Source organism: Medicago sativa, chromosome 3 (assembly GCF_051527215.1).
Source record: "Medicago sativa cultivar Bolivia chromosome 3, Bolivia_mono, whole genome shotgun sequence".
Taxonomy (NCBI): domain Eukaryota; kingdom Viridiplantae; phylum Streptophyta; class Magnoliopsida; order Fabales; family Fabaceae; genus Medicago; species Medicago sativa.
Window position 1 is genome coordinate 82086648 of NC_140751.1, and position 11214 is coordinate 82097861.

The following is an 11214-nucleotide window of genomic DNA, read 5'->3' on the forward strand; positions in this document are numbered from 1 at the left end:
ATTAGAGGAAAAAGTAGCTTGAATTTAGACATTGTGAGGTGATTCTTGGACCATGGTATCCCCTGATTCCTTGGAAGACTTTTGCAACTTAGTCAAAAAGTTAACGAATTACTAAGAAAGTTACATTCTAAATTTGGCTGAACGTACTTACTAAAAGAAAACATATTGGTGAAAAAACTTCAACTGGTTGTCTCATCCGGGAACCACTTTGGTGCCATTAATGGCACAAATGTCACCATACCATTACATCTCCACCACACACACACACATTCCCACACACATTCACACACATCAACGGCCAGGATTTCTCCAATGGCACCAATGGCACCTAAGCTAAGTCACTGAAGTATTTCCCCTCTCATCCCCATATTTTAAACAAGAACAAAAGGAGACTTATCTGTGGGAAAGTTACAAAAATAGAAAGCATTACAATTCTTGTTAATTTAATTTTACAAAAAAAGAAAAACTTTTTAAAATGACTTATGTGAGTCTAAATGTGATTTAACTATTTGTTTTGTAACTCACTAACTTATATTAAAAAAAAAAAAACTTTAGTAAAAATAACTTATATTTAACCGTCCAGCAAAAGTTTATTGCAAGTTTTTGGTGTGTGTGCTATAACTTTTTTGCTAAGAATTACAACATATATTGCTTTGTTTTACAACTATCAATATATGCCTCTGCAGCATACATATATTGCATAAGAAATATTTGCAAAATTGTCATTACAATAATATATTATTATCATTTTCTTACCAAGCCGATGACATAACCAAGTAATTTGGTTAAAGTGGTTAAACAACTAAAGAACTGAAACACTTATAACTCCCATTTGATTCACAGCTTTTTGAATCTTCCATGTTCAGGCCTTGTGCTCCAAAAGAAAGATACCGACTCATCAGTGTTTTCTTATCGAAAGAACCATGTTTGTAGTTCAATTGAAGGGTGCCATCATCTTTTATCAATCGATCGGAGCAAGAGGGCCCCATTATATCAAGACTCTTTTGTTTGTGGAGCGATGAAAGAGAAACTACGGATAATTCTTGAAAAAGATTAGGAGTTGAACGAGTAGGAAGAGTAACATGTGGATTTAGCTGAATTACTCCTTGCATGAGGCCTGCAGTGAAATTCATTTTGGAGGATGGACTTGGAATAGAATTCCTTATAGATTGTGCTCTAATGGAACATGGTTGTGAGTATCTTTGCCTTAAAGGGATTGGAAACTCTTCCATGTTTTTACTTGAACTGAAATGATCAAGTGAATCATCATCTTCCAATTCTGAGAAAGTTGTTTTTGTGTCTTTTCTTCTAGGCCACCTTAGAAGAAACTTTAAGCTCCTTGCAGCATAATTGACAGAGTTCGACTTGTTATATGGGGAATTTGCAGCATCAGAATTGCTTAGTTCACTTGAACATGAATATGATTCGGGACTTGTTAGATCATAATCAGCAATAGATGCATTCTCAATTCCAGTGTACAAGAATATCTCTGCATCTGGGATTCTAAATGAAGTCCCAGGACTACCTCCATTTACATTTATTTGGATCTTCTGCAACGGCTGCACAGTGCAGCTTGATTCAAAATTGTACGAACTATGCTTACAATTTATCCCTCCCGCAGAAATCAACCGATTGATTAAAATATCGGAAGATGCTGATTGTGATCTTTGCTTCAAAAGATCCAAAGCGGTCATCCCATCAGAATCACTAATGTTCAAATCAATTGATGGCACAGACATCAATAACTCCACCACCTCACACTGGATGTTCTCAATCACGGATACATGAAGAGCGGTTCTTCCATTGTTGTTCTTAACATTGATGATGTCTTGAGTCTTCACAATCTTTTCGCTCACCAACTGCTTCATGAGTTCAGTATGCTTGTCTAGTCTACAGAAACCGGGACTTTTGAAACCAGCCACGGCTAAATGAAGAAAAGTATCTCCATGATGGTTGGTTAACAATGCTGGTGAGGGAGATGCGTTTATCAGAATCTTTACCACAGGTAAGTAACCCTTGTAACAAGCTACATGTAATGCAGTGTTCCCTTGAGCATCTGTTAAGTTGATAATATCAAATGATTCAAGTAACTTTCTCACCACCTGCATCATTACCATCATATATGTCAAAATAAAGTACAGTGAAAATGTAGGATACATATATCCAATTTTAAACATGTTAAACTTCTAAAGGATTAAAAATATCATCATTAATCTTGATTAATTGGATTCTTTGTACTGCTATGTAAGCTAGAGTTAGCCTAAAAAAGGCAATATGCTGGACAAATTGACCAAAATATGGTTGGTATTCTTTGATAAATGTAATCAATACTTCATAGTTCAGACTCATCTTGAAGGACCATGACAGGCAACTAAAGTACTTGGAGAACTATCCCTTAAAATATAGCTATCAAGGGAGAAAAACCAAGTCACTTAAATTAAGTACTCCACCAAACATTACATACTACTTGATAAAAAAACGGCCAACCCAATGCACAAAAGCTCCAACATACGCAGGGTCCGGTAAGGGGTCCCACCATTTTGGTGTATTATACGCAGCCTTACCTTGTTTTTTACACGAGGTTGTTTCTAGGGCTTGAATCCGTGACTTTTCAATCACGTGACAACAACTTTACCGTTGCGTCAAGGCTCCCCCTCTACATACTACTTGATATGGGACATAAATACTTCACTAAACATCTCATACTACTTGATGTAAGACTTAGAGACTTCATAATACCTAAGTCCATATTGAACATGATTTACTGTTAAACCTTATATTAAGAATGCAAAGAATACTAGATATTCAATAACCACAATTGCGACATCAAGGTTTTTATGCAACTACGACATCAATGCAACCAGAATCAACGACATCACAACCTTTTAAAAACCATGATTTAAAAACCTTGCTAATATTAAGCAAACAGGACTTATAATAAATTGTCTACAAGCAAATCAAAGTAAGCTAGAATAAATCATTGATTTAACAAAAAGGTATCACAATCTCTCTAATTTAGTCCCTAAAGAGTTTAAATACAATAAGTCGTCAGTATATATGTTGGATATAGAAAGGTTTAACGTGGAAAAGAATATGTTATGTGAACAGCATGAAAGGGATATTTTTATTGAATGATAACCATCATATTTATACATAAAGAAAAGCCTAAAATAATGCATAAAGAAACTACTATTTGAAAACTAAATGCCTAAAAACTGGTAACAAATAGAGCATATCAGAGAGTTCCTAACAATAACATAAAAAGATAATGGATCCTAAAAATTAGGATCTTAAAACAGTAGTTTCATAGTCATCCAGTCAACACTCCTCCTTGACTCTGAAACTGCATACACCAAGCATTTGTGTCAAGAATTCATATCTAACTTTGTCATATCCTTCTGGTTCCATGACAGCAACGTTGCACCTTTGGTAGATGTCTGAAAGTGATCTAGTTCCTCTAACAGTTTCATCATCAACATCTTCATTCTCCTCCTGAAATTCAAACTTCTCACAATCTTCCCAATTCCAACTATTTGACTCAAGAAATTTGACATCTCTGCTAACAATTACTTTGTTGCTTTGTGGAAGATAGATTCTATAGACTTTTGAAGATGAGCTATAGCCTACAAAAAATTCAGGTTCTGCTTTCTTCTTGATTTGTTCAAGGACAGCATCCAAGTTTAAAGATCTCTTCTTTGTCGTAGTTTTTGCAGTAGAGTTAGGCTTGCTTTTAAAACTGCTAATAACGTTATTGGACACTCCTTTATTCATTTGTTCCCATATGGCATCAACTTGTGCTTTTACTTCAGTAACATCCTGTTTTGGTTCCAGGCTTTCCCCTGGAACAGGTTCTTTGACAGATTTTGCAGAGTTTCCATTGATTGTATCGACGGAACTCATCACTCCCGCAGAGTTCACGATAGATGGATGGTGGAGGAACGCAACACCAACCTGAATCCTTCCTTCCTTGTTTACAGCAGCATGTTGTTCCTCATTTATCAAATCCAAGGCAAAGCTCTTGCCTTTCATTTGAACATTGACCATTTCTATGTTGTTTGCATCTTTAATCACACATTTTTTATCCTCAAACAACACCTTATAACCATTCTCTAGCAGTTGAGTAACACTCAAAAGGTTTTGATTAATTTTAGGAACATATAAGACATCAGAAATTAGTTTCAAACCTGAAAGGCTTTCAATTGCAACCGTTCCCTTGCCTTTTACTTCGATAAGTGCGCCATTTCCAATTCTGACTTTGGAAATAGTTGTCTCGTCCAGATCATTAAAGAGCTCACGATCATAAGTCATGTGGTTTGTGCAACCACTATCTATAAGCCAACTCTCTCGAGTGGTGTTGGTGGCAAAGCATGATGCTACAAAGAGTTGCTCCTCCAAAGTTTGATCTTCAACAGCCTTAGCTTCTCCCTGATGTTGAGCCTTGCATATTCTTTCCACATGTCCTAACTGACCACACTTGTGACATTTTACGTCTGGTCTCCACCAACATCTGTCTGGTGTATGGTTATTTTTTTTGCAGTATGGACATGGTGAAAAGAGACTTGTATTGCTGCTCTGGTTTCTTTTCTCATTCCTTCCACCATTGTAGTTCTTTAATTTAGCTTGTAATGCTCCTTCTACTGAACCTTCAGACCTTATCATTCTTCTTTGTTCTTGGGCTTGCATAGCATTTACAAGCTCTGCCACGGTAAGCTTTAACATGTCCTTGGTATTTTCCAAGGAAGTGATAGATGCTTCAAATCTTTCCGGGACAGTCACGAGATTTTCTGAACTATTCTTGAATCAGATAATTCAGAACCAAGCAATCTTACTTTGTTAGCAATGCTAATAAGTTTATTTGCATACTCTTTAATTGTTTCAGACTCCTTCATCTTTTGCATCTCAAATTCTCGGATCAAATTAAGTGCTTGCATCCCCCTAATTCTTTCATCTCCTTCATATTCAGTTTTGAGGAAATTCCATATTTCAAATGCTGATTTGATGGTCATAATTCTGGTGAAGATTTCTTCTGAGACAGCAGCAAACAAAGTAGCCCTTGCTTTTGACTTTCTTGTTTTCCTTTCCTTGTGATTTTTTATCTGAGCCATTGTTGGATTGTCTGACAAAGGAAGAACTTCGTAGTCCTCCTCAACAGCTTCCCAGAGGTCATTTGCCTCTAAATACGCCTCCATCCTTGCTGCCCATATATGATAGTTTTCACCATCAAACACAGGTAATGGTAGGGCTTTGTAGGATGTTTCAGAATCCATCTGTTTGATGAATTGAAAATAATGTTTAAGCTTTTATGGTGGGTTTCACTCACTTCACTCACAAGTCCCTCCAAGAAGAAGGCTCTAGATACCAATTTGTTGGATATAGAAAGGTTTAACGTGGAAAAGAATATGTTATGTGAACAACATGAAAGGGATATTTTTATTGAATGATAACCATCATATTTATACATAAAGAAAAGCCTAAAATAATGCATAAAGAAACTACTATTTGAAAACTAAATGCCTAAAAACTGGTAACAAATAGAGCATATCAGAGAGTTCCTAACAATAACATAAAAAGATAATGGATCCTAAAAATTAGGATCTTAAAACAGTAGTTTCATAGTCATCCAGTCAACAATATAAAATTCGTCAATATAGTCCTACTATTAAGATACCAGGGGCTAAAATTAACGGATTTTCATAAACTTGAATGAATAAATAGACGGACTTCATATAATGACGGCTCTGTTTATTATTTTCATATAAGTTAGGAACTAAACTGCATATATAACAATAATTTATGGATTAAATTGACGGTTTATTCAAATATACGGCCTCACCTCAACTTGTCCCATAGCAGCTGCCGTATGCAAAACAGTGCATCCATGAGAATCTCTATAAGCTAAAACATCAGAAACACTTCCAACAAACTGTTTCAGTATCTCCCAATTCCCACCTCTAGCAGCAGCATGAACACCTCTATTCACCATATCCTTCTCAAAAACCTCATCCAAAACCAATTCATCACTATTCTTCAACAATGCATAATCAAACAAAATCTTAAAAACCTCACAGTTTTTACTCCTAGCTGCAGCATACAAAATATCAGTAACACCATACTCACCTTCTCCAAAAACAAGAGAAGATTCTCTTCTCAACAATTCACAAACAAATTCCACGTCACCAGCTGAAGCAGCAGTGTAAAGAAGCCATCCACCATATCCAGCTTTAACCAAAGAGTTTATTCTTTTCTGGTTTTTTCCAGTTTCGCATTCGAGCATGAGTTTTTTGGCTACGTGAGAGCGACATTTAGCGACGGTTTGGAACTGCGATTCGTCGTGGTTCCAGAGAGTTTCGAGACGGCGAAGTCTTTGAAGGGAAGTGAGTTTGATGAGGAGGTTAGTGTCGAGGTGAAGAAGCTCAATGACGAGATCGTAGTGGCCATTTGCTGCTGCTAAATCGATTGGTGATGCGTACCACCATTGTTGTCCTGTGCTTTCCCAACGGAGAGGAAAATACGACGGAGGCATTGTTAGAGATGATAATGTGATGAATAATGTCTATGGTGAAGTAAAAAAGTTGAAAAAGAAAGCATAGAAAGGTGAAGATTCTTTTGTCGGTGAGTGATCATCATAAAGTCCCATATAGGATATTATTGATTTCTTTTTGTTTTTCTAACCCCACACACTAATTCCTGATTTTGGAAATTATATGGTCAAAAGTTTGACTCATTCATTCATGTGTGTGAAGTCGCTTAATCAAGATGGAACGATTTAATTTTAATGTATTTTATAACTTATTTCAAAAAATATATGAAATGTCTAATCTTAATCTAATCATTGTAGGTGTGTTGAATGTTAAATGCGGTAAATTTTTAACGGTAAGATTTTTATGTGTTTTTTACTTCAACCATCTAAAACAAGTTTCAAGTAAAATAAAGATAAGAAATGAAATGAGTTTATAGAAACAAATATCTCTTGCATTACAAACATGTTTTATGATTATTGATTTGACTCAATATAAAACTTAATACTAGACAAAGACTCATCTCCAACACCTAGTATTTTTAGTCCATTTGAGACTAACTTTCATTTGAACAACCATATTTTCAATAATTTATGGGACAACTATTATGATAAAGGATATTGATTTTTAAGTAGTACTATTAATCATGTGACTCCAGTAGGTAGGTTGATTGGTTTATTCTAGGAAATTTGATTATAAGGACTGTGACACTGTGTCATTTAACCAGGAGGGGATAGTGGCGGGGGAATTATTTAATATTTTTGTTTCTGATTTTAGGTTGTTGAGGTAAAATCGTTTTCCTACGTGATCTAGACTTTGCATTATTCGCGCTGCAAAAATTATTGCAATGCTTGAAGGTAGAAAGCAGCAACTTCTGGAAGCCTTCTTTTATTTATGGTTGATGAATGATGATGATAACTTCTCTGAATCAACTTGACACGAACAAAAATACATATCGGAAAGCTTCACGAATAATTTGTCAACCAGTTAAAATTTAAAAACTAGGGTCTTTGTTTTGTCAAAAAAAAAAAAACTAGGGTCTTTGTCGGAAAACACGGACAATGTAATGTGTAATGTTGCTAGAAGTTTATATAATCATCATCTTGACCGAGTCTTGAAACAAATTTCGTGACATCCAACATTATTCAAAGAAAAATCTCTTCTATCTTTCTAAGATTTAAAAGATATATAACGATATCTAATCAAAATTCACTATTTTGCCACATCATCCTACTATTACATAAGTAGTAAGAAGTTAGTAACGTGACATGAAAGTATTTTGATCTCTCATTGGATTGACGGCACAAAATAGCTAAAAATTGTATTGACATTGTAAACATATTTTACATAACGATGCAGGTCGATCAGACTCTTCTTTTTACCTGCATTAGGAAATCAAGGTTTTTTTTTTTTTTTATATATATCAAAATAACAAATCATAGTTTTTCGGTTATAATATAGCTTCACAGTTGAGTTTTATTTTTATTTTTATTTTTTGGTTAAAAGTTTAGTTTTATTTCCTTGGTTAAGTTTATTAAAATGTATGGGAAAAAAAAATCTCTTTTGGCAATTGTCACAACAACTTTTTAAAGGTTAAATAAACAATAGAATTTAATGGATTACTTCATTATAATAATCATGACTTTGAAAGAAAAAAAGTTATAAAATATTTTCAACTAAATTGCACATTATCAATGATTAATCGACTATGTTTCAAAAAAATGATTAATTGACTAATTTATTTATTTTTTAGGAAAATTAACTAACTAAAATTATAATGAAGCCAAATATATACAAAGGCCACCTATCTCTGTGGCTCTTTCATATGGAAGGTGGCTCTGATGAACTAACCGAGGGAGCAATGTGGGACTTGACTCTTATCTCTATGTCCCTGTAACTCTGCGAATCCTCCATATCTTTCTTGGGATAATTGTGCTCAACTTATGGGAATAACTCCTCCAGCACACAAAACTGATGGTTTTACTCTCTCGTTGGCGTGGTTGAAGGATAATCTGGTTGATGATGACTTCAATGAACAATCTCCTCCGGAGGTAAAAATACAACACACTAGGAGGTACCTACTATACCTCATTGGAGGGTTCTTGTTTCCTAATAAAAGTGGATTATTTGTGCACAACTCTTGGTTGTATTTGTTAATAGATTTTAATGAAACAAGAAAATATAGTTGGGGATCAGCAGTTTTGTCTTATCTTTATCGTGGCTTGTGTGAGGCATCACACCCAAATGTAAAAGTAATAGCTGGATGTCATTTCCTGTTACAAGTTTGGGGATATTGTCGGTTGAGTCATATCGCTCCAAGAAATGATAACCCACTCCAGTGGCCGCTAGGATTAAAGTAAGCGTGATCACTTCATTTTTTTTATTAATTCCCTCACATATTCTTGCTTCTTATTAATATTATTATTTGATAAATAAGTTACTAATTTGTTTATATCATTTGATAGATGGACAGGTGTAGGTTCAAGATACTACGAGACTCCAAGCCATGACACTATATCTTACAGAAAAAAGTTTGATGAGATACTAGAACATGACGTAATATATCATTCATTTTTGAATTAATAGTTTATTTTTTTTAGGGAGAATTATGAGTTTATATATATATATATATATATATATATATATATATATATATATATATATATATCTGTGTGTGTGTGTTAACCTTACACTAAAACTTCTCTCTTCTGTCAGTTTAAATGGAGACCATACAAGAAAGTTCCGCACAATTTGCCTGAAGACTATTGGGATTGGACTGCTACAACTTACCTTATATGTTTTGACAAAGTTGAATGGCATCCAACTGATAGGGTCATGCTTCAATTTGGTTTGCCACAAGAAATACCAGGGCCCCCACGAGACATGCGACAATTCCATAAGTTGGACAAACGGTTCAAGACGTGGTATGAATCAAATGGTTTTCGCTTTCCAGAAGAGTGCGAACATTGGGACAACCGACGACGTTATACTTTACCTCGCATGCGGCCAAGACCACTCACCCCAACTCATGCGTATATTGAGTGGTTGACAACCACATTCAACCCACGTCTAACTATTTCGGTTGTCACACAACCATCAAATTCAGATCCAGATCCAGACATAGAACAAGAGCCGGAAAGTCAACCTGAAATTCACAACAACCAAACACCAATTCAAGATGATTTTTGGGATCAAGACATTTTTTCTCAACTACAAGATCATCAATCCCAACCACATACAACACAAAACACTCAAGGTTCTGTAATGTATGAATTTCTCGACACCCCCAACAAAATATCATCCAACCACCACCATATACCTCCCCGAGAAATGCATATGAGCCCCATTATCAGTCAAACTATGGTTACAATGACCCAAACCAAGCTAGCACATCGAACACCAACTACTTCTCCTATAATGACCCAAACCAAGCTGGACCGTCCAACACCAATTACCCCCCCTACAACAACCCACAATACCCAATGTACACCAACCAAAACTACAACTACCCACCAACAAACCTACTATCTCACTTCTCTCCGGCTTCGATCAACTCCAATGAACAATTTCTGGATATGGGATGGACAACACGGGAACACGATGTGTCGTTGTCGTTGGGTTATGGTAGTCAAATACAACCAACTACAGATAACAATGATGAAGACCAACATGACTCTCAAGTAAATCGCGGAAGAAATCGTCGAAGACGAGGGTGTGGGACAGGAGGGCATTTATAATAATTGTTGACTTTCTTGTATGGTAATTTTATTTGTTATATAATTTTTATTAGTTTATTAAAATTAAATTAATTTTAATTTATTATTATTAATATTGCTACAACTACACGTGTGTCCCATGCAAGTTATGAAAATTTTTTGTCCTTATTATACCTCTCAACTCCAAGTTGAGAGGTATTTAAAAATTAAAAAAAAAAACACACAAAATACCTCGCCATCTCCAGTTGCGTGGTATGGCTGACAGCTTTTCGGTACCTCGCTGCTGGCAGTTGCGTGGTACTGAAAAGTAGGGCATTTTTGCATTTTTTCGAAAAAGTAGGGTATTTTTGTATTTTTGGGAATAAAGTAGGGCAGAAAAAAAAAATTTCTAAGTCTGCATCTCATGTGCTAGCTAGATCTACTTTTGGGATCACGAGATTTCTATTTATTTTATCTGTCTACTCTTCTCAAAGCTAATGAACTGGGACACACATCATGTGCCACCGTGAAAAGCTGAGACTAATTAACAATTCAATTTTGCATAAAGCCTCAAAACAAATATGTGAGACAAAATAATGATATGACTGATGATTACAGAAAACGTATCAAAATCATGCATTTTTGCTATACATAAAAAAGGACAGGACAGTCTTTAGAATTTGTTTTTGCTGTAGACTGCTTTATGGCAGATCAATTTTTATTGTCCTTCCATATGGTTAGAAATAAATTTTTTAAGCGAACAACTTGAGTAATTATTGTCCTTAAAAAAAAAAAACTTTAGTAATTATTAATAAAGTAAATATCAAAATATTACTATTAATTTGTCTTGGGGACATGACTCAACAACACAAATTTTTAATCCCAGTTGAAATTCACACTATGATAACCTTCAATAAGACAAACTTTAGAATACTACTATCACACAATGTAATCCAAGCTCGGCCTCATCAAAACCGCATAAGCAATCCGGACAATCAAAT

At 35.0% G+C, this 11214-nt stretch overlaps 2 protein-coding genes and 1 pseudogene across 3 annotated transcripts; 1 reads left to right on the forward strand and 2 right to left on the reverse strand.

The window, feature by feature from the left end:
• Window positions 1–550: 550 nt before the first annotated feature.
• LOC146940919 (uncharacterized) lies at window positions 551–6551 on the reverse strand. Its single transcript, XM_085754705.1, has 2 exons — window positions 5834–6551; window positions 551–2102 (listed from the first exon to the last, which is right to left on the reverse strand). The coding sequence occupies exons 1-2, from the start codon at window positions 6521–6523 to the stop codon at window positions 795–797; spliced, it is 1998 nt and encodes a 665-aa protein (XP_085610831.1). The 5' UTR covers window positions 6524–6551; the 3' UTR covers window positions 551–794.
• LOC146940920 (uncharacterized) lies at window positions 3319–5322 on the reverse strand. The gene is made up of 2 exons (XM_085757386.1): window positions 4832–5322; window positions 3319–4733 (listed from the first exon to the last, which is right to left on the reverse strand). Exons 1-2 carry the CDS (start codon window positions 5265–5267, stop codon window positions 3319–3321), a joined length of 1851 nt encoding a protein of 616 aa, XP_085613512.1. The 5' UTR covers window positions 5268–5322.
• Window positions 6552–8436: 1885 nt separating the features above from the next.
• On the forward strand, window positions 8437–10304 carry LOC146940921 (uncharacterized; annotated as a pseudogene). Its single transcript, XR_015033510.1, has 3 exons — window positions 8437–8874; window positions 8984–9074; window positions 9234–10304. The product of XR_015033510.1 is annotated as an uncharacterized LOC146940921 (transcript).
• The last annotated feature ends 910 nt before the right edge of the window (window positions 10305–11214 follow it).